Genomic DNA, 24,000 nt, shown 5'->3' with positions numbered 1-24,000 from the left:
CTAAACCAGGATTAAACCAGGACTAAACCAGGACTAAACCAGGTCTAAACCAGGTCTAAACCAGGTCTAAACCAGGACTAAACCAGGATTAAACCAGGAGTAAACCAGGATTAAACCAGGACTAAAACAGGACTAAACTAGGACTAAACCAGGGACTAAACCAGGACTAAACCAAGACTGAACCAGGATTAAACCAAGGACTAAACCAGGATTAAACCAAGGACTAAACCAAGTCTAAACCAGGACTAAACCAGGACTAAACCAAGTCTAAACCAGGGACTAAACCAGGACTAAACCAAGTCTAAACCAGGACTAAACCAGGGACTAAAGGACTGAACCAAGACTGGGGATGGGAGGGCATCTGGCACAGTACCCACCGGACCTCGAGGAAGTCCTGCTCCCCGACCCTCCTGCGGATCAGATAGTCCCGGACTTGGCCCCCGGACTCCGGTCTCTCTCGGAGCAGGACCAGGTCTGCGTCGATGGTCTCACACAGAGACTTCACCGTGGCAACGGACGCCTCCATGTCCAACGCATTCAGACCGTAATCCCCTCCATCTGCAAACACACAGGGTTATAGACCAGGACCAGGACTAGAGCAGGACTAGAACAGGACTAGAGCAGCAGGACTAGAGCAGGACTAGAGAAAGGACTAGAGCAGGACTAGACCAGGACTAGAACAGGACTAGACCAGGACTAGAACAGGACTAGAACAGGACTAGAACAGGACAGGACTAAAGCAGGACTAAAGCAGGACTAAAGCAGGACTAAAGCAGGACTAGAGCAGGACTAGAGCAGGACTAAAACAGGACTAAAACAGGACTAAAGCAGGACTAAAGCAGGACTAAAGCAGGACTAGAGCAGGACTAGAGCAGGACTAGACCAGGACTAAAGCAGGACTAGACCAGGACTAAAGCAGGACTAGACCAGGACTAGACCAGGACTAGACCAGGACTAGACCAGGACTGAAGGAGGACTAAACCAAGACCAAACTAGGACTAAACTAGAGCTGAACCAGGAGAATTAAACTAAAACTAAACCAGGACTAAAGCAGGACTAAACCAGAATTAAACCAGAATTAAACTAGGACTAAACCAGGACTAAAACAGGACTAAACCAGAATTAAACCAGAATTAAACTAGGACTAAACCAGGACTGAACCAGGACTGAACGAGGACTAAACCAGGACTAAACCAGGACTAAACCAGGACTGAACAAGGTCTGAATGAGGACTAAACTAGGACTGAACCAGGACTAAACCAGGACTGGACCAGGACTAAACCAGGACTGAACCGGGACTAAAACAGGACTAAATCAGGACTGAACGCGGTCTGAACCAGGACTAAACCAGGACTGAACCAGGACTAAACCAGGACTGAACAAGGACTAAACCAGGACTAAACCAGGACTGAACCAGGACTGAACCAGGACTGAACAAGGTCTGAACGAGGACTAAACCAGGACTGAACAAGGTTTGAATGAGGACCAAACCAGGACCAAACCAGGACCAAACCAGGACTAAACCAGGACTAAACCAGGTCTAAACCAGGACTAAACCAGGACTAAACCAGGACTAAACCAGGACTAAACCAGGACTAAACCCGGTCCGTTTGTGATGTAAAATCCCTCTGCATTGTGCTCCTTCAGTGTGTCTGGCCCGTTCGACCCTGGACACTGGAGCGTTTTGTTGTGGAGTTATTCGTGTCACAGCTGTTTGTGTGACGGGTCAGAGGTCACAGAGGAGAGGGTCAGATTTCCCACGCTCAGCAAACGCCCCGCGACGCCTTCACGTCCACGAATAATATAGAAATTTACAGTAGTGCTGCTCCCAGACTGGTTAAACTGGACAGAGGAGCCGCGATACTATTTACACAAACCTATTCTGGCATTTAGCGAATGTGGGAGGGGCAATTGAACTGTTGTTGTGTCCTTTGGCAAGACACTTCACCCACTCAGCCTGTGCCTATAATAACGTTTACATAGACAGAACAAGCCCCCATATTATTCAAAACGGAAATGCATTTGTTTTCATTTATTTTTTCCAATAATAAGACCATCTTTGTAATTGATTTGAGCAATAAATGTAATGAAACAGATTTATTAATTTATTTTGCATGTATAACATACCAATGGGTTCGGTCAAGTGGTAACGGAGGGAAACAGGGGCAGATTTTTGACATTCAAATGTCTCTTATTCAGAAACTAGAGGAACTATTGAAATAAGTAAAGTATCAGAATGTAGGAAAGAGTTACACTCCAACAGGGTCAAGTTAAACCTGTGATATTCTTTCAAGTTGTTGACAAAAAATTTAAAAACTCATGTCGGTAACAGAGGGAATGAAATATGCAGCACTTTTTGGTCAATAAATCCAAACAGTGATAACTCTTGGTTCTCACTTACATATCCTTAACAAACTGGTTTGAATATTTGCTTCATATAGTTTTCTACCATATGGTACAAGATTAGGTTGAAAAACCTCTTACTTTTTGACTCATGAGATTTTTTATTAAGAAAGGTTCATGGTAACGGAGGGAAAAGTAACAGGAGGGAAAATTGTGCAAACAAGTAGAAGGTGCAGGATTTTACATCATTTGTCGCTTTTTTCTTCTGAATACTTTAATATTACTTCAAAATGAAAGGAAACTATTTCTATAAAATATGTCAGTCCTTCCAAGCAAATTTTTATCATTTTAAATCTTTTTTTGGGAAAAAATCATGTCCCTTCATCAACAGTTCAAAGATGGAATAACACAAGATATGATGAAATACATCCATTTATTTACATGATTTTTGGGTCTTTGAAATTTGGGAAATAATTTTTGTTCCATGTTTCATACATGGTCTGTTTAAAAACACATGGAACTTTAGAACCAAAAATGGTCCAGTAAAAAGGTCAACAGTTTCATAAACTAGAGTACATATGTATCTGTTCAATACATTTTTATATCAGATGCATTAACTTGAATTTTTGGCCTTGTGTTTACTTCTGCTTGACCGGGCCCAAATTAAAAAACAAAAAAAAACAGACACAATAGATAAAAAGGAGGTGCCAGAAGAGGCAAAAAAAAAAAATAAAAGTTTATAGATGCTGGTCTTTTTATGTCAACTTTTTTTAGTATTAAGTTTTAGTATTACTTTGCAATGGTGTCACGCTGGGGGGGGGTTTACATGTTTGTGTATTGGTGGAATGTTCAGCAGTTACCATGGTGATATAATGGAGCATTAGGAAACACAGGTGTAGGTTTTAAGATGGTTTGAAAACTCAAGAAACGTTCAAGGTCCCGTTGAAGTGTTTGAATTTCAATTAAAAAATGGAAAGAGACGAACTGAACAACTGCAGGTTAAAACTAGACAGAGTGAGACTGTAAAGTTGTTTGAGACTTGTTTAACGGTTAAAAAGAATTCTCAGATTCAGAATGCCATAGTTCCTCCTAAACCAGCTCTTCCTGGTTATATTATGTTAAAATAAAGATCAGATTAAAGTCTAACAAAGACTAAGACAGAGCAGTGTCTACAGTTAGAGTCACACCCGCAGGGAATGGTTTAACATTCTTTTAATGTTGTTTTACAATTGTTTCAGTATTGTTTAGTTTTGTTTTAATATTGTTTTAGCAAGGTTTTAGTTTAGTTTTAGTTTTATGTATTGTTTAGTATTGGTTTAGCTTTGTTTTTAGAATTGTTTTTGTATTGTTTAGTATCATTTCAACATTGTTTTAGTTTAGTTTTAGCTTTGTTTTAGTTTTGTTTGAACCTTGTTTTACTACTGTTTTAACATTGTTTTAGTATTGTTGTAGTTTTAAGTATTGTTTTAGCCTCGTTTTAGCAAGGTTTTAGTTTAGTTTTGGCATGAGTTTAGCATCGTTTTACTATTGTTTTAGCAAGGTTTTAGCATAGTTTTAGTTTTGTTTTAGTTGTGTTTTAGCATTATTTTAGCATTGTTTTAGCATGTTTTTGCATAGTTTTAACATTGTTTTTAGCATTGTTTTAGTTTAGTTTTAGCATCCTTTTAGCATTGGTTAAGCATTGTTTAAAGTTTAGTTTTAGCATTGTTTTAGCATTGTTTTTTTAGCCTTGTTTTACTATTATTTTAGAATTGTTTTAGTTTTAGTTTTATTTCAGTTTTGTTTTGGCTTTGTTTTAGTATTGTTTTTGCGTTGGTTTAGTATTGTTTTAGCTTTGTTTTAGAATAGTTTTAGTATTGTTTAGTATCATTTTAACATTGTTTTAGTTTAGTTTAAGCTTTGTTTTAGCTTTGTTTGAACCTTGTTTTACTACTGTTTTAACATTGTTTTAGTATTGTTGTAGTTTTAAGTATTGTTTTAGCCTCGTTTTAGCGAGGTTTTAGTTTAGTTTTAGATTTGTTTTGGCATGATTTTAGCATCGTTTTAATATTGTTTTAGCGAGGTTTTAGCATAGTTTTAGTTTTGTTTTAGTTGTGTTTTAGCATTATTTTAGCATTGTTTTAGCATGTTTTTTGCATAGTTTTAACATTGTTTTTAGCATTGTTTAAGTTTAGTTTTAGCGTGGTTTAGCCTTGTTTTACTATTATTTTAGCCTTGTTTTAGTTTTATTTTAGTTTTGTTTTAGTATTGTTTTTGCATTGTTTGTTTTTGTGTTGGTTTAGAATTTTTTTAGTATTGTTTAGTATCATTTTAACATTGTTTTAGTTTAGTTTTAGAGTTGTTTTGGCATGATATTAGCATCGTTTTAATATTGTTTTAGCATAGTTTTAGTTTTGTTTTATCATTGTTTTTAGCATTGTTTTAGTTTAGATTTAGCTTTGTTTTAGCATTGTTCAATATTGTTTTAGTATGTTTTTTGCATTGTTTTAGTATTGTTTAGTATCATTTTAACATTGTTTTAGCCTTGTTTTACTATTATTTTAGCCTTGTTTTAGTTTTAGTTTAGTTTTGTTTGTTTTTTTAGCATTGTTTTACTATTGTTTTAGCATTAAGTATTGTTTTAGCCTTGTTTTAGAATAATTTTAATTTTGTTTTAGCATTGTTTTACAATGGTTTAGCATTGGTTTAGCATTATGTTAGTATTGTTTTTGCATTGTTTTAGTACTGTTTAGTATCATTTTAGTTTTATTTTAGCATTGTTTTAGTATAGTTTTATTTTTAAGTATTGTTTTAACCTTGTTTTAGTTTTGTTTTAGCATTGTTTAATATTGTTTTAGCGTTGTTTAATATTGTTTTAGCGTTCTTTAATATGTTTTAGCGTTCTTTAATATTGTTTTAGCATGTTTTTTGCATTGTTTTAGTATAGTTTAGCATCGTTTTAGCCTTGTTTTAGTTTAGTTTTAATTTAGTTTTAGTTTTATTTTAGTGTCTGTGAGTGGGGGTCAGTGTTTTCACCTGAGCCCATCCCGATGACGTAGATGGTCTCCCCGCTGCCCTCCTCGATCCGCTCTCGTAGGTGTCTGAGTAACGCGTCGTACTGTTTGGCGTTCGGACTCACCAGGAGGAACTGTAAAGAGTCGAATCACAGGCAATTTGGGATTTTTACAACAGTTTGTACAAGAAGCTCGTCAAAACACAACAGCAGGTCATAATTCATCCCCGTACTCTCAGTGATAATAAACTTCTCAAACCCCAGAAGTATCATAGCAGCCCAGAACGCTCTCTCATCCACTTTCTCTCAGGTCTGTTTTTACAAATACAAACTATTCAATCCACATCCTTTTGCAGTTTTGAGAAAATGCAAATTCAACTCTTCTGTGTCTGTATAAGCTTATAATCACTAATAATAAGTAGCATATTTCCCGGACTATAAATCGCTCCGGAGTATAAATTGCAGCAGCCAAAAACTGCATAATGAAGAAGAAAAAAACTTATATATACAGTGTTGGGGAGTAACAGATTACATGTACTGGAGCTACATAATCAGAGTACAAATTATGAGTAACTGTATTCAGTTACAGTTACTGTTTCAGTGAGTGGTAATTGGATTACAGATACTTGGTTGAAATAAAAGGATTACATGGCGGTATTTTCCTGTTTTCACATTTTGGGCTATAGGATATATAGGACTGAACCCAGGTCTAAACCAGGACTAAAACCAGGGCTAAAACCAGGTCTAAAACCAGGTCTAAACCAGATCTAAACCAGGTCTAAACCAGGTCTAAAACCAGGTCTAAACCAGGTCTAAACCAGGACTAAAACCAGGACTAAAACCAGGACTAAATCCAGGTCTAAACTAGATCTAAACCAGGACTAAAACCAGGTCTAAACCAGGTCTAAACCAGGACTAAACCAGGACTAAAACCAGGTCTAAACTAGATCTAAACCAGGTCTAAAACAGGACTAAAACAGGATTTAACAGGACGAAACCATGCCGCGCGGACGTGTCGCCTCCTCTTCTGTCAATTATAAAGTAAAGTCTGGGCTTTTTATTGTTTTTTATCAGACAAAACATCTTACGTGAAGATATCTGAGTCTTTGCTGCTCTACAGAAAATGAAGTAATCCAAAGTATCCAGATTATATTAGTCACTTTAAGTAATTTAATGGATTACATTACAAACTACATTTTGGGATATGTAATCTGTAATCTGTAGGGGATTACATTTTAAAAGTCACCTTCCCAACAATGGATATAAATCGCACCGGACTATGAGTCACTTTTTTTGGGGAAATGTATTTTATAAAATCAGAGACCAGGAACCGACATTTCAGCTTGAAAGTCAATTTATAGTAAAAACAACAGAACAGAGAACAACAGACTGAACAGGCGTCTAGTCTGTTAACGTAACATATGAACAGTTCTTCAGATAATTATAGCATAAACAACAGAACATAAGTTTACCAAACTCTCCATCTCACTCCAAATCACTAAATCCATTCAATTCTTCATCATCAGTGTCACTTCTGCGCAACCTCCGGAGATAAACCATAGATCCATGAGATAAACAGAGCGCCGCTTCCTCTTCTGTGTCGCTGTCGTCAGACTCAGCATCAGTTCCAGTTAGAATTATTCGGGTCTTTCTGAATCCCGACAGGATGGTTTCAGTGTCACTAAAGTTCAGGCTTTGTCCATCCATCCAGTGACTTCAGGAAAGTTTCATGGTGCCTCCTCCCGGTTCCCGTGAAGTTGTGTTCTCCATCCCCGCTTTCCGTCAGTCCCTCACAAGTTTCTCGCTCGCTCCAAACTTTCTTTCTATTTATTAATTTTTTATTTATTTATTTATTTGAGACAGGGACAGTGCACAATTGTTGAATTTACCTTAACAGGAGAGATGCACTGTACATCAGGTTGTAGAATCAGTGCTAATTTCCCCCGTCGTCCCTGCTGCTCAATTACTGTTTTCAGCTGAATATTTCACTATTTGCAGCAAGACAGGGTCTTTTTCTTGTTATTCAAGTTTTTATTTTATTTTACAATTTTTACCATATAACATAACACACAGCAGCACATTACTTTGGGCCGAAGGAGTAAAACAACAAATGTATCTGTATATATGTATATGCCAGTGCACTCCATAGCAAAAATAAACAATAAATAATAAAATAAAACTGTCAAAGTGCATGTGACAAGCCTCCGTAAGTCTGTAATTTCCACTCAGTTTAACAAATACAATTAATTTCAATTCTAAATAAAAAGGCCACATCGATACCAAATCCGTAACGTGCAAAAAACAAAGACTTGTTTTCCCAAAGCACCAATTTCAAATGTGTTTTAGTCAATTGAGCAATCAAACCTGTCACAGGCATTTCAATCAAAAACATGTGCACAAGATTTTACAAAAATGTCCATGTATGTTATCATTCAACTGAAGACAGGGTCTTTTTCTACAGGAGACATGCGCAGTAGAGCGAAGTGACAGAACAGGAGGAACAGATATTGACACACAAGATTAGAGACTCTTGTGGCTGTCAGTCTGAAAATTTTAATTTATAAGTTACACCGGAGAATTGCAGGAAACCCAAACCATGAAAAAAAGTGCAACATATAGTCCGAAAAATATGATATATAAAAATATGCATGCTTTATTTTACAAGTATCCAAGTTAAATAGCGCTGTACATTGAAGGTTTAGGTACACTTTATTGAAATTTGTCCTTTGTGTCTGGGGACCCGTCTCCAGATCTTGAGCTTGTCTTAGTCAGGACGACCTTAGCTGGAGGTCTTGACCTGTTGTGCATGTTTTGACTTGACAGAGCAAACAAGAGTGTCAGGAGGAACACCCAAACTCCACACAGAAATCTACTCGCTGTTTCAATATTTGTAAATTTTTTGACATTTTGTTTGATCTGTACAGTTCCGACTCATTTCTTAGTGGTGCACAAAAACATAGTAAGTTAATTTCACTTACTGGGATTATTGCACATTTATTTTATGTTTTGTCTGGCACTACTTTTTGTTTTTAGGTTCATATATTTACAGTAACACCCGCTCCAGTGCTGGATGAAGTACACAATTTTGTTACTCAAGTAAAAGTACAGATACAGAGGCAAATGATTACTCAAGTAAAAGTATCACAAGAAAAAATGTACTTAAAGGGATAGTTCGGATTTTTTGACATAAATCTGTCTGTCATCCCCGTCATCAGTGTTGTGCATCCACACCGACTTACCCCCGAAAGCGTCCGGTGAGCCGAGATACTGGCCCGTTTTGGTGCTGAGGAAAGTAGTTCGGCAAGTTGTGTGGGGACTGTATACTAAAGCGTTTTTCTTCTCAAAGCAATATTTGTTCAAAAGAGTGATACATTTGCATCACAAAACCATCGTCGCCAAAAAAGTCAGATCTCATAATCGCTTGGCGCTATTTTCTCTCCGTACATACCACTGCACGCGGCCGCCAGGTGACAGCCGCGCACCGATCCATCACTTTCTACAGTTGTTCGGCAGTGTTTACACGCGAGAGAGCTAACGAGAGAGCAAGAGCCATAAGTATATGAGCCTGGTTCACTTTGTTTACTGCTCGTTGAATGTTAGCGACAACATGTCTGATTATGACACCGACAATAAAGACTTTGCCTTTACCACAAACCCAAGGGGAGATCTTTGTGAACCCGAATATACTGATGCCGAATTTCACCAGATGGAGTTAGAACAAGCAGAGAGAGAGAGAAAAGACAGAGAAGTGGTACAAGTTGAAGCTGGAGCCGTGAGAGACCGAGTGAACTACAATCACCATCACGTCATTTATAAACTTGTCTACAGTGAACATAGAGCCTCCACTGTGACTGAAGCATGGACGACTAATAGAAACATTGAATCATCCACACGTCCACGTAGCTGCTACCAATAGTGTACGTGATATTTACAATAGTAATAACAGTTGACTTATAAAGTTACGTTTTGTAGAAGCTTCACTGGTGATATGACACTGAGTGATTTACTGCACACAGAGTTACAGCTGATTCTTGAGTCTGTTCTCTTGAAAACGTAGCGGCACTTCTTCGTTCTTACCTGGTTTGGTTTCCACATTGAAGCCAAAGGCAAGAAGCCAAAGTTTCCTCAGCGCAAAGTCCGTGACAGGAAAACAGTGAAAATGTGCGTGGAGATTCAGCCAGATTTTTGTTGTTACAGCCTGGATAATCAAGAGTTCGCACCATTTTTTAGATATATTCATATGTATCTTATACAAGCTTGTATGCTTATGGCTCTAGCTCTCTTAGCTCTCTCGTTAGCTCTCTCGTTAGCTCTCTCGTAGCTCTCTCGTTAGCGGCTCTCTCGCGTGGCGGCGTCTGCGCATGTAAACACTGCCGAACAACTGAAGAAAGTGATGGATCGGTGCGTGTCACCTGGCAGCGTGGCAGCGATTATGAGATCTTACGATATATATATATATATATATATACTTATATATTAGGGGTGTCAAATTATCGCGTTAATTGCGATTAATTAATTACAGTCATATTTAGCACGTTATGTTTTTTAATCGCGTTAATCTCATTTTAATCTCTAACTTTAGTGTTTCTGTATGTGAGTTGCTTTATTATAAAATCTGTTTTTATGTGTTGTTGGGACAACAACAAAACACAACACACACACACACAAAAAAACACATTTATACATCTTTTTTATTTCGGTAATTCACACTCATTGCCGGAAACCCACACAAACGCGCGCAGTAAGAGCGATGTAAACGTCATGTTAACGTCTAAAGTAGGACTAAACCAGGTCTAAACCAGGACTAAAACCAGTGATCTCATATATAAAATATTTCTCTATGAATAATATTTTTAATATGGTTAAGGAAAGACTGGACTTTTTATTGTCTTTAAGTAGACAAAAGTTATTATGTTCAGATTTCCTCGTCTTTGCTACTTTACAGCAAACAGTTTCTTATTCATGGAGACTTGGGCTCAACAGCCAAATTGGAGAGATTTGTTAAACAATAAATGACTTTATAAAGTCACTTTTTTTTTGTTCTATATCAGTCTTTTGATCTGCCACAATAATGTAATAAGGAATTTCAAATGAAAATATCAAATTGAAGGCTTTTCTCAGCAATTTTTAGGTGAGATTAAAATGAGATTAATTAGATTAATTAATTACAGATCATAATTAATTAATCTCTCAATTTTTTTAATCGCATGACAGCACTAATATATATATATATACACACGTTGAAACAATAGAATCAAATAACGAAAATGTATATTTAATTGCAAAACTAGAACAAAGAGGAATATAATTTGAATGCTATTGTACATAGTGTATTAGTGTATATATGGATATTATAACTTATATTTATTTTATTTATTTAATGATTGATTGATTTAATAATATTTATTTTATTTATTATTCATTTCATTAATTTTATTTATTCATTTTATTTTATTTCATTTTATTTTATTTGCATAATCATTCAGGCCCATAATGGAGCTTTCACACCTCACCTCACAACAGAAACTAATAAACACTCATTACGGGCCTGAATGATTACGCTCATAAATCCCCTCACTCAGTACAGATGATTAAACCTGAGCTAATAAACAGAAACTGTAAACAAGAATGGTATTAATTTCAGAAACATTTTCAACCTAAATAAACGTTTTGGATTTCTCCTTTGCCATAGATTCTACCTGGACGACTGAGGGATTCTACAGACAACTCAAATTAAATGCACTAAAAAGACATTTCAGCAGGTCTCAAACCATAAAGGAAAGTACTTTTTACTTTTGAGTCCAAATATAAAATGCAGAGTAGAAAGTACAGACACCTGCTTTCAAATGTACTGATGTAAAAATTAAAAGTATCCACTGTAGATACTTTAAACTGTATTGTACTTTTACTTGTGTACTTGTTTACCTTCCACCCCTGACCCGCTCTGAGGTTAGTGTATAGCAGTAAAACTCCAGCTGGGCACAGTTTAAAGGCGCAACATACGTGTCACTTTCTGCAAAGCCAGCACAAATCAGACAGTGCAACGTCAACACCACACACCACTACAAACTTTTAACGATCTGCAACTTTGGGATTTAACCTAGGTCACATTTCTGCACAATTCTACACTTACAATTTGAAAATATAATTAAATATTGTCATTTTTAGCGCATATATTTGCACTTTTTAACTATGTCAGCTGCTGTAGATGATGATGCATTTGTGATTTGACACTGACTGTTATTACTGACAACTCCTAAACTAATCAGTGTTGTTAAATTAATTATAGAAGAATAAATATTTGTGATGGTTTGAGTTAAACTGTAGGACAACCACAACGTGAATGGGACTTTATTTGCGCTAATTTAAAAAAAATAATTAAATAAAAACTGTGAGATTCAAAGCAACATTTGAGATTTAGGTACTTTAAAGGCAAATGTGCATTTTAAAAAGTTTGTGCAGAGTTTGTGTAGAGTTTTGAGGGGGGCCCACCTTGTTGGTTAGGTCCAGGACATCCGCGGACTCCCCGTTGGGCTCCTCGCCGCCTTCGGAGCGCTCTTCCTCGGATTCAGCCCCGTCCCCGGCTCGGTCTGGGGCGAACATGGACGCGGGAACCACCGTCTCCGAAGTGTCCACCGCCCCCGGCTCCGAGGCCTTTAACGACGCCATTTCAGAGCTTAAAAACTGCGGGAAAAGTGAGGAAAAAGTTACTCCAAAATAAAAACAAACTGGCGCTGCCCGATCTGTGTCATTAGTGCACTGCGCATGCGTGAGCAGGACAGTTCCATTTTAGTACGGCGAGGACTCGGGGACAAAAAACAAACCTGTTATTTAATTTATTTATTTTTTTTCTTTTATATCTACAATAAAAATAAAATAAAATAAAAAACATATATAATCTATAATATCCATATATAGTGTATATATAGTGTATATCTATATATCTATATATTATATATATATATATATATATTATATATATATATATATAGATATATATATATATATATATATATATATATATATATATATACACTAATACACTATGTACAATAGCATTCAAATTATAAATTCCTCTTTGTTCTAGTTTTGCAATTAAATATACATTTTCGTTATTTGATTCTATTGTTTCAAAGTGTATATTTTTTTTAAAGAATGAGTTAAACGAGTTTCTAAAAGTATCTATATACTACCCTCTATACATGAAACTGTAACACTAAATACACAGACTTTTTTTTACCACTAAATTGCATATATTGTTTTAATAGACTGTTTTTTGCTATTTTAGTCCAAAATATCTGTCAAAAACGCCCAATTCTAAGTGTGTGCTGCTTCCAGTGGACGTTGCAATTACAAGTACTATGTGATATCACATAAAGCTGCCCTAATTACAAACATAGAATAGACTAGAATAGAATAGACTAAAATAGAATAGAAAGCCTTTATTGTCATTATACAATGGTAAAATGAAATTTAGAGCTGATCCGTCAAAGTGTAAGAATTAATTAATTAATTAATTAATTAACAAATTAACAGTTCTCATTAAGTACGGTGACAGCTTTGGGGAAGAAGCTGTCCCTGAGTCTGTTGGTCGTGGCTGGAACTGACCTGAAGCTCCTGTGTGGATACTTGTTAGACCAGTGACACTGTCCCTTATATCTTATACTTAATAGATTTATTGTTACATTTACAAAGACACTATACTGGTAGACAGAGACATGCACGTCCAACAAAAACTACAACTGCATGCTGGGTCCAAAGACAAAAATTGTGCAAAAGAAGAAAGAGATCTGCCCTAGAGCTCTTTGAAGCTTCCAAATTTTTATTGCAATGACATCACAATGTAACGTTTCAGGTCAAGCCCCTCTTCAGACTTGTCTGACCCGAAACGTCACATTCTGGTGTCATTGAAATAAAAATTTGGGAGCTTCAAAGAACTGCAGTGTGGATCTCTTTCTTCTTTTGCACATTTACCAAGGACCTAATATTTTACAACCTTCTAGCAATGAGAGATTAATAAAAAATAAATTACATAAAGTTGCATTTGTCAGAATTTAAATATATGAAGTGTATAAATCACATCCACCAATAATAAACTGTCAGGGACAAAAGACATCAAAATACATTAATAAAGACACACCAAAACGAGACGGTTAAAATTAATACTTGCGCAAGGAGAGTTGAGGAACTGCCTGCCCCTGGCTACGCTCTAGCCTACTCTGTCCCACAACTCTCCGAGCACTCATTTATTCAAAATCATGACACAGATAAGGTACATTACATGACATCATATCACACAGTGTTTACATGATCACATACTAACAATCTTTTAGTCTAAACCCCCCCCCCCCATTTCACACTTGATTACATGCTCCAGGTGATAAACAATCAGGTCAGTTTTCTCCCAAAAACTTATGTTGAACTCATGATGGGGAAAGCCCTTAGCTGCTTTTCTCATGGAAGATAAATAGATTAGTTTAATGAGTCAAGAACTCCTTAACTAGGTCATATGATTGCATATATGGAAAAACCCAAAAAACAATTATTGATAACTTTATTCATACACACAAATGATTATGTTGTGAAATGATTCATAACACTTAAAATAACATAGAAATTCTCTCACATAAACTTTCTCTAATTTTAATTTTCATATAATATCCTCAATATGCCTCATCTCAGTCACATAAATTTCTTGATTATTTGTACTATTTAGTAATATAATTTAATATTTTTTTCTTTCCTTTGCTTTATCTTTTTCTATTTTTTAATTGAATATTTAATATTTAATTTACTGACTATGAGTGTCTTTTTGTTTTTGTAAATACTGTATATCTTGTTGTATGTTCTATGTATTAGAATAAAAATCGAGTATCGAAATCAATTATTATCGATATTTTTACGGACCGTAATCGATGACGTTATGGTGTCTCCGGTGGTCACGTGGTGCGCGGTCAGCTGACTCGCACTTCCGCGACTGTCTCCCTCCTGTTGTTTACATCTGCGGCGCATCGCTCCGGTTTGTCGCACTTTTCGGGCTTAAATCCAGGTAACATCCGCTTTTATCATCCTTCTCGTGTGACTCTTCGCTTTCTTGCATGACACAGGCAGGTTTTGATCGCGTTTGTCCGTTCAGAAGACTAAAAAAATACGGTGTTTTTGGAGCTGCCTTCGCTCAGTACGACTAACTTTTCAATCTCAGCTTTGCGTCACGTTTGATCGATTTAAAATGAAAATAAAACGCGGACAGCGAAGTGAAAACGGCCAACGCAGTCTTGAGAAAGTGTTCATGCAAATTTAAGTCTTAAATCGAGTGAAAACTATATTATACCTGTGTGTTGTGCTGTTTAAAGTGTAAGGTTTCTGTTCCCTCATTCATTTAAAGGGCACATTTCCTGAGGCGCTGGGAAGAACAGGGTCAGACTCATGACTCTTTGTTTTGAACGAATAATAATATGATCATGTTCCTAGATTAAACCAGAACGCCCTTCTTTCTTTTTATATAAGAGATTTGGTAACACTTTATAGTAGAGTACACTTACTTCACATATAAATACCATAGTTTTGAATGGTTAATTTGTCATTAAGTAGTTTTTATTTAGCCCTTATTGATGTCTATTTTATTTATTTATTTAATAGGGACAGTGCATATTGATGAACATCTACAGCACTGCCGTGTAAATATGACAGATTATAGCAAGAATGTTCATTTCCATCTGTAGTCGGCAGGTAACACCACAAACTTAACAGAAAAAACAAAAACAAGTCACAGATATACATTAAAAGTGTCCACAAGTCTGTTTTTTCTTTAGCCGCTGTTTCAAGTAGGACCTGGAAGTGGCAAGTGTTGGAGTTTCTCTTATTGATAGTGGGAGACAGTTCCAAAATTTAGAGCCTCTGACTGAGACACACTTTGTCCGAGTGTGGAGCGTCTGTGTGGAGCTCACAGTTCCCCCGGACTGTGGCCCTAGTTCCCACTGACGGTCTTTACTTTAATAAAATCCTGTAACAGAGGAGGGCAAGTCCATGCAAAACTTTATAGATAAAACATCCTTATTTAAAATCAACAACATTATTAAAATTAAGCAGATTATACTTGTCTAAAATAGTGCAGTGGTGAAATGAGAGTGGTTTCTTGTCCAGTATTTTTATGACTTTTTAAAAAAGTGATTCGGTGGGTTTGAGTGTGACCATGTGTTTATGCAATATTCTATATGAGACAGAATCATGGAGTGTAAAAACATTCGTGCCGCATATAGAGTCATAAAAGATCTTACTTGTCTAAAAGTTAAAATGAACAGTTTTTGTGAGGCGCTAAATGTGTTTCTTAAATGTCAGTGTCGGGTCCAACGTCAGTCCCAGGGATTTAAACTCTTTTACAAGACTGAGTTCCACCCCGTCCAGAAAGACACTGGACTTCTGTAGATCAATTGTCTAATTCCCCATAAGCTTATTTTGCTATTAGTTAGACATTTACAAACATTTTCCTATAATTAATACACTCTTTATTACTGCTTATTAGATGACACTAAGCCATTTTTGTCCGTGAATTATGATTCTATAATAAGATTTTAGTAATAAGCATGTTGTTAAGGACAAGAAATGTAGTTTTTACTTATTTGCACTTAATAGATTTTTCTTACTCGTATGTAATAAAACACTTGCTATTAGGTGAACTATTAAATTGCATGTCACAAAACATGAGTTAATTGTGAAGAAGAAATCACTTTAGAACAGGGACCATATTCGTTTCAATTTGTGACAAATCCGTCATTTCTTACTTAAGATCAAAACATCACTTTAGAGTGGGGAACATATTTAGAGCTTCATGTGTAAGTTGAAGTCTGTTAACACAATAATGCATTTAGGGCTACAGTGTCAATGAAAGTTGAATATAAATGTTGCTGTTGTGCATCTTTTGGTACCAGTTTTATCTCTATCTTCATAACTTTCTAAGATATGGCAATTTTGTCAGGATTTTGAATGTTTTTTCTTTTCATAATTATCCAATATCCACAAAGGCCAAAGATGAAATGAGAGACATAAAGTTTGTTCTTTCTATAGCGATCATAGACTGTATAAATAGTGGAGTAAGTGAGTGTGACGTCACGTAAAACCAAGTTTCCAGAAAGGATAAGGATGTTATTAAAGAAAAAGAGATTTTTCAGGCTTCTGCAGGCACTAAACTTCAGAGGCTTGGTGGATGCAGTTGACATCTATAGAATTTCATGAAATTTCTCATGGAACTTTACTTTGGGAAGTGTAAAAAACTGATACTAGGTACAGACTGATTTTCAAAACAATTTCTAAAAGTTGGGCGAATGATGCTTCCTAGGCTCCATGGAAAAAATAATTGCCCACCCCTGTGTTAACTCTAGATTAACACTCGCGCTTCAAAGTAAGAAAGATCCTTGATCCTTTCTGTGTGGAGTTTGCATGTTCTCCCTGTGTCTGGGTGCTCCGGTTTCCAGTGTTGGGAGTAACGTGTTATAAAAGTAACAAATTACTGTAATGTGTTGCTTTTTGCTGTAACACAGTAATGTGGCTTTACAGGGGGAAAAAAAGGAATATTTTACTAAAATGAAGACACCTTGTCTGCAAGGCGCTTCAAAGGTCTAGTCCTGGTTTAGTCCTGGTTCAGTCCTGGTTCAGTCCTGGTTCAGTCCTGGTTCAGTCCTGGTTTAATCCTGGTTTAGTCCTGGTTTAGTCCTGGTTTAGGCCTCAGTTCAGTCCTGGTTTAGACCTAGTTTAGTCCTGGTTCAGTCCTGGTTCTGCTCTGGTTTAGTCCTGATTTAGTCCTGGTTCAATCCTTGCTTCAGGCCTTGTTTAGTCCTGATTTAGTCCTGGTTCAATCCTTGGTTCAGTCCTGGTTCAGTCCTGGTTCAGTCCTGGTTCAGCTCTGGTTTAGTCCTGGTTCAGTCCATATACGGCGCAAAAGTTCAGCATCTTTGCAGTTATTTTGGTGAGAATAACTTAAAAGTAATGCAATGTAATGCCTCACATTTTAAATGCAGTAATACTGTAACGTAACAAATTACTTTGAATATATAAATAACGCATGACAGTTTTAAAGTAACTTGCCCAAACAGTGCCGGTTTCCCCCATCAACCCAAAACATGCATCATCTGTCAAATCCTCCAGCCAAGGTCCAGACCAAGACCACGATCACAGAGATGAGTCCTCCTACTTCTGACATGTCCCAGCGGCATTGAAAGGACGGGTCAAATGCAGAGGATAATAATAGAAAAGAAAAAATATTAAACTCTAGATATGTTTTTGAGGAAGTAACAACATTACAACATGTCTTAAACCTCACAAGAGTCCATTTTGCCTGCCTTATATTTACGTACCAGACGTGTTTTGGTGAATATTTCATCGATTCTCTTCTTTGCTTTGTGTATGTCTTGAAATCCACCCTCGATTTAGGAGTGTGTTTCCTTTGTTGACCTGCAGGGGGAGACGGAGGAGGAGCTTTGCCCTCAGTCCGGTGTATGGCAGAGACAGAAGAGCTCAGACCAGATCAGGACCCTCACATAGCACTGGTATTACAGGATTACAGCTCTGCAGTGGAATTCGCTGTGTAACTGTCAGATGTAGATTTGTTTTTGACCCGGTTTATGGCTCGTATCTCTGTAACTCCTGGGCCTATCCACATGAAACAAAAACCGGCACGAAGTTCAGCGTCTTCTCTGTCAGGACGTGACAGAGAACGTGAAATTATTTGTTCACGGCAGCTTCAGAAAGTAATGTTGTGGGTTAATTTAGTTACGAAAGAATTTCTGAAAGGACCTTCACAACAAGTTTATTTTGGGAAATTTCTGGATAAATTTTTTTAACAAATAGTGATAAGATACATATTTTTCAGATAGAGCAGGGACCTATAATACAACTCTACGGGAGTTATAATCGCCAAACTTCTGATCAGTGGCGAAGTCAGCAATTTAAGGGCCCTAGGTGAACTTGAGTGTGGGGCCCTCATAATAATGCAAATAAAAATAAAAAAAATAAAAAAATAAATATATATATATATATATATATATATATATATGTTTATATATATATTTATATATATATATATATATATATTTGTGTGTGTATATATTTATATATTTTTAAAGTATATATATATATATATATATATATATATATATATATATTATATATTTATTTTTTTTTGTCTGTTTTAATATATTTATTGTCTCTTTTTCCTCATTGACATGCACATCTCTATTTATTTCATATATATATACATATATATATATATATATATATGTTTTATATATATTATATATATATATTTGTGTGTGTATATATTTATATATTTTTTAAGTATATATATATATATATATATATATATATATATATTTTTTTTTTTTTTTTTTTTTTTTTGTCTGTTTTAATATATTTATTGTCTCTTTTTCCTCATTGACATGCACATCTCTATTTATTTCAATTATGGTGGGTTGGAAATTTGTCTTATTTGTTAGGTGGTCTACTAGATAACCAGAATTGAAGTAGTAGTAGTAGTAGTAGTAGTAGTAGTAATGGAAGGAGTTTAATATTTTTTTGTTGTTACAATTCCATTTTTGTTTACATCCATTTTATTTTATTTTATTTTATCTTTTTTTTTCTTATGATTATTGTTTAAAAGTACCGTATTTTTCAGACTATAAGTCGCTCCAGAGTTTAAGTCGCACCAGCCAAAAAATGCGCAATGAAGAAGAAAAAAACATATATAAGTCGCACTTTTTGGGGAAATGTATTTTGTAAAATCAGAGACCAGGAACCGACATTTTATCTTGAAGGGCAAGTTACAGTAAAAATAACAGAATAAAGAACAACAGACGGAATAGGTGTCTCGTCTGTTAATTTAACATATGAACAGTTCTTCAGATAATTATAGCATAAACAACAGAACAGAACAAGTTTACCAAACTCTCCATCTCACTCCAAATCACTAAATCCATTGAATTCTTCATCCTGACTCAGCATCAGTTCCAGTTAGAATTATTCTGTCCTTTCTGCACAACCTCCGGAGATAAACCATAGATCCATGAGATAAACAGAGCGCCGCTTCCTCTTCTGTGTCGCTGTCGTCAGACTCAGCATCAGTTCCAGTTAGAATTATTCCGGCGTTTCTGAATCCCGACAGGATGGTTTCTCTGTCACTGAAGTCCAGGCTTTGTCCATCCATCCAGTGACTTCAGGAAAGTTTTCATGCATTTTCTGTTTCTGCCCCTCGGCTGTGGAACCAGTCGCCATTAGAGATTAGAGGCCGAGTTCGTACCTGGTTTTAAATCATTCCTAAAAACACAAATTTTTCACTGGCTTTTAATAGGTGACATGTATATTTCTTGTTGAGTATTTTACTGTTTTCTATGTTTTTTCGTAGCTGTATTGTGTTTGTACCATATATTTTCTTCTACTGTAGTTGTTGTTGTCTGTCCTGTGTTTGTGTTCAGCACTTTGGCCAACTGTAAAGTTTTTTAAAGTGCTTTATAAATAAAGTCAGTATGGTATAGTTACACGGCGCACCCGCCCGGTTGCCGTGAAGTTGTGTTCTCCATCCCCACTTTCCGCCAGTCAATCACAAGTTTCTCACTCGCTCCAAACTTTCTTTCTGCTGCTCGATTACAGTTTTCGGCTGAATATTTCACTATTTGCAGCGAGACAGCGTCTATTTCTACAGGAGACATGCGCAGTAGAGTGAAGTGACAGTGGTACAGGAGTAATAGTAGTACTAGATACTGACACACAAGACTAGAGCCTCTCGCGGCCGTCAGTCTGAACATTTTAATATATAAGTCGCAGGAAACACCCAAACCATGAAAAAAGTGCGACTTATAGACCAAAAAAATACGGTAAACAACTCTCATTTAATGTCATACTGAGAGAAAATCAAATTGCTCTGAGGCTTCGTCCATTAGTGGTACTGAGGGAAACTTTTTGGGGCCCCCTCCAGGTTTGGGGGCCCTAAGCAGCCGCCCACTTTTGCCTAAATGTGACGCCGCCTCTGCTTCTGATCCACAAATGTTTAATCTTCTCTTTATTTGTTTGGAATCGGCTCCACAAACTTGTCGTATTATTTACAGTGCTTAAAGTCCTGTCAACAGACGACACTCACGTCTTTGGGTTTGAACACTGGCACCACTTTCTGAAGCTGTCGTGAACAAATAATTTCACATTTGTTTATTTATCCTGACAGAGAAGACGATGAACTTTGTGCCTGTTTTTGTTTCATGCGGATAGGCCCAGGAATTACAGAGATACGAACCAGTCCGTCAAACGCTTTTCTCCGCGGAAAATGTTGTTGCTTTGTGTGAAATGTTCCACAGTATGGCATTAAACCTTTCTATCTTCATGGAGACCAAACCAGACCAAGTTACGGGTCAGATCAGTGGAGAGGCGACCCCCGCTCACAGTCAGAATGTTGTTTTTTTTGCGGTATTTTTGAGCTGTAAATCCACCTGTAAATGAATAAATATAAAGTCGAGCTGTTTAATGTCTCACTGTGGAACATTCCAGGCAGAGCGATGACGTATCCATAGAAACAAGCAGAGATTCTACGATGTTCGAATGAAACCTGATTTATTTCTATTTTGTTTCCAGGAGACGATGAACGTGTCAGACAGTGAGGACGACTGTTACAATGAGAGAACAGCTCTGGTCCCGTCAGAAAACCCCACGCTCCCGACGTACAGCCCCGAGTTAGGCAACCACCGCGAGTCCCCCTCACGGCACCGGGTAAACACTCCTACTCTAAAAATATGAAACTAATCTGTATGGAAGTGATGGTTTAGACCTGGTTTAGTCCTGGGGGGTATTCCATCAAAGTGGCTTAAAAAACCCAGGGTTTAGTTTAAGCCTCAAGTCGTTCCATGACAGAAATCAGCCTGAGTCTGACCAAAACTAATTCAGGCCTGAGGTTTAAGCTGCACTTTGTGACTCTGAGAAAGCCAGAGCAACGGAGCAACGACAACACGGAAAATGGGCCAAAAATGTGATGTTTTTTTATGATCTGACTAAACAAGAGGAGCCACTGTTCACACCTGCAGAGTTTAATTTGGGCCATGGAACTTTTCTGGTCATTCTGATGTTAGGAGCAAGAGGAAAGAAGCTTCTCCCCCTCCTCTCTCGGTCGCTCCGTGGACAGAGAGGAGGAGCTGTGGAGTGTGGAGCTTGGTTAATACGTTAGAATCGAGTTTCCTGACCCCTTCTTCATGCGCGGTGGTACGCACAGAGCTTAAGTTCTGCTGTGTGTAAAAGTAAAGCTGTAACGGAACTCTTCACATGGACCTAACAAGAAACTATAAAATCCACGCTGACATGTTTACAGTTTGACAGGGAACAAGAGACGAGGTAATGAAACGAGAGAGACAGAAGTGAGGAAGAGCGAACAGACTGTGTGTGTGTGTGTGTGTGTGTGTGTGTGTGTGTGTGTGTGTGTGCGTGTGTGTGTGTGTGTGTGTGTGTGTGTGTGTGTCGTGTGTCACACACACGTGTGCCCCGTGCGTAGGGAAGTATGGTCTATAAAAGTCACTTTTTCACCTGTATCACACACAGGTGTGTGTCTGACACAGGTGTGTGATACATGGGCTGAAACTTTGCACTAAACTGTATTTTTAGACGTTCATAGAGACAAAGCTGAAATAATTTGACAGTTAGTCTGGTCCTGACCAGGTTTGTCTGGGTGCTCGTTACTGCGGCAACTCAGGTCACCTCTGGTCAGTCACTTTAGTGGAACTGAGGCTTTGATAAGCCTGGAATGGGCAGATAAGCACTTTAGCTCACTTCATGGTTTAGTCCTGGTTTAATGTTTGTGTACTGTGTGTTTTAGTCTTGTTTTAGACCTGGTTTAGTTCTGGTTTAGTTGTGTTTTAGTCCTGGTTTAGACCTGGTTTAGTCCTGGTTTAGACCTGGTTTAGTCCTGGTTTAGACCTGGTTTAGTCCTGGTTTAGACCTGGTTTAATGTTTGTGTACCGTGTGGTTTCCAGGGCGTGTCCAGGAGGGCGGGGCCTGATGCTGCCTCCTCATTGGACGGGGAGCAGGAAGCGGAGGATGAGGAGCTGACGTTGAAATACGGCGCCAAACACGTGATCATGCTCTTCATCCCCGTGACGCTCTGCATGGTCGTGGTGGTCGCAACCATCAAGTCTGTGAGCTTCTACACCGAGAAGACCGACCAGCAGCTGTAAGACCGCGTCTGGAACCGGTTTAGACCTGGTTTAGACCTGGTTTAGACCCGCTTTAGTCCTGGTTTAACCCTCTTCTTCCTCTGTGTTTTCCAGGATCTACACTCCGTTCAGTGAGAACACGTCGTCCGTGGGCCGCAGACTCCTGAACTCGGTCCTGAACACCATCATCATGATCAGCGTCATCGTCGTCATGACCATCTTCCTGGTGGTGCTTTATAAGTACAGGTGCTACAAGGTACGGGACACGCCCACTGTTAAAGCCGCACTACGCAACTTTTCTCTAATATTAATCCATTTCCACATCGCTGTTGCACTTTAACCCTCAAACCCTACAGAATTTTAGCCAGTGTTTTTCATTTAAAGCATTTTATGATCCTGTTGAACTGTTTTAATCTGTTCTATAAAGTGAACTTGTTGTTGTTATTATCAAGGGTTTGTGAGAGACAAGAATTAGTTAAGAGTCATAAGTAACAGATTCAATATGTACTTCCTGCTCTTGAAAAAACAAACTAACTCCTTTATTTGTTTCTGTGTCCTCAGTTCATCCACGGCTGGCTCATCCTGTCGTCTTTGATGCTGCTCTTCTGGTTTAGCTTCATGTACCTGGGGTGAGTTCTGATCTTCTAAAGTTCTTACAGACGTGACGTACAGAGGTTTTAGTAAAACCTTAAATATAATGATGTTAGCCGTGTTTTAATGAAATTTAACATGTCATAATCAGTGGTACTAACGGCGTTACTTTTTTGAGTATCGGGGAATCTAATTAACTACTTTTTCTATCATCATTATAACGCTGTTACTGTTAACAACACGCTGTTACTGTTAACAACACGCTGTTACTGCACTTTACTGAAGCTGTGATCTGACTTGGCTCACACAGACACAGGAGCTGCAGGTGTGTGTGTTTTTCCCTTCGGTAATGATGATTGGCTAAGGTTGAGTAAGAGTTCATGTTAAGCCAACCACAGACACATCAGGTGGGCGGGTGTTTACACACAAACCCAGCACACAGCAACACACACACAAACTATCAGATGGAGAGTCCAGGGTCACAGGGAAAGACGGCGTTTTCAAGGTGGAAATACAGGCACTACTTTAACCTCACTGAGGTTAAAGACAAAAATGTACATGTTCAATATACATTACAGTACGTCACAGAGCAGTTTGTTCATGTCCGGTGTAAGCGACTCCAATTTAATGAAGCGTCTCTCGGTGGCAGACGCTTCTGTCTCGAAGAAACAGAGGGAGGATCCAAAACGCAGGACTGCTTCAAAGTATTTAATGACAAAACCAAAAAAAATCCAAAACTCAAGAGTAAATTGCCATGACAAGAGACATGGAGAAAACTCGGACAGAGACAATGGACCAACAAAGGGCAGATGAGAACACAGGGTATAAATGCACACACATGAATGAGACACAGGTGAGACACATTAGGGCGGGGCAAACAATCAACAACAACAAACAATC

General features: G+C 37.5%; 2 protein-coding genes across 2 annotated transcripts in view; one reads left to right on the top strand and one right to left on the bottom strand.

Annotated features, from left to right (window-relative positions):
- LOC110162538 (GTP-binding protein 1-like) overlaps positions 1-12,086 on the bottom strand; it is a 30,674-nt gene extending 18,588 nt beyond the window's left edge. The window contains exons 1-3 of the mRNA XM_020927432.2: positions 11,828-12,086; positions 5,359-5,470; positions 378-558 (exon numbers count right to left, since the gene is read on the bottom strand). Coding sequence (XP_020783091.1) covers positions 378-558; positions 5,359-5,470; positions 11,828-12,004 — 470 coding nt within the window. The 5' untranslated portion in view covers positions 12,005-12,086. The remainder of the gene's footprint in view (positions 1-377; positions 559-5,358; positions 5,471-11,827) is intronic.
- A 2,226-nt stretch (positions 12,087-14,312) lies between these two features.
- The window catches only part of psen2 (presenilin 2), a 14,130-nt gene continuing 4,442 nt past the window's right edge, over positions 14,313-24,000 (top strand). Inside the window, exons 1-6 of the mRNA XM_020927433.2 lie at positions 14,313-14,384; positions 17,789-17,877; positions 20,945-21,079; positions 22,330-22,526; positions 22,624-22,765; positions 23,071-23,138. Coding sequence (XP_020783092.2) covers positions 17,827-17,877; positions 20,945-21,079; positions 22,330-22,526; positions 22,624-22,765; positions 23,071-23,138 — 593 coding nt within the window. The 5' untranslated portion in view covers positions 14,313-14,384; positions 17,789-17,826. The remainder of the gene's footprint in view (positions 14,385-17,788; positions 17,878-20,944; positions 21,080-22,329; positions 22,527-22,623; positions 22,766-23,070; positions 23,139-24,000) is intronic.

The sequence above is a fragment of the Boleophthalmus pectinirostris genome, unplaced genomic scaffold, assembly GCF_026225935.1.
Source record: "Boleophthalmus pectinirostris isolate CB_2022bp ecotype Guang Dong unplaced genomic scaffold, ASM2622593v1 HiC_scaffold_22, whole genome shotgun sequence".
Taxonomy (NCBI): Eukaryota; Metazoa; Chordata; class Actinopteri; order Gobiiformes; family Gobiidae; genus Boleophthalmus; species Boleophthalmus pectinirostris.
The sequence above is the reverse complement of the archived record's forward strand: the minus strand, read 5'-3'. Positions and strand labels throughout refer to the sequence as shown.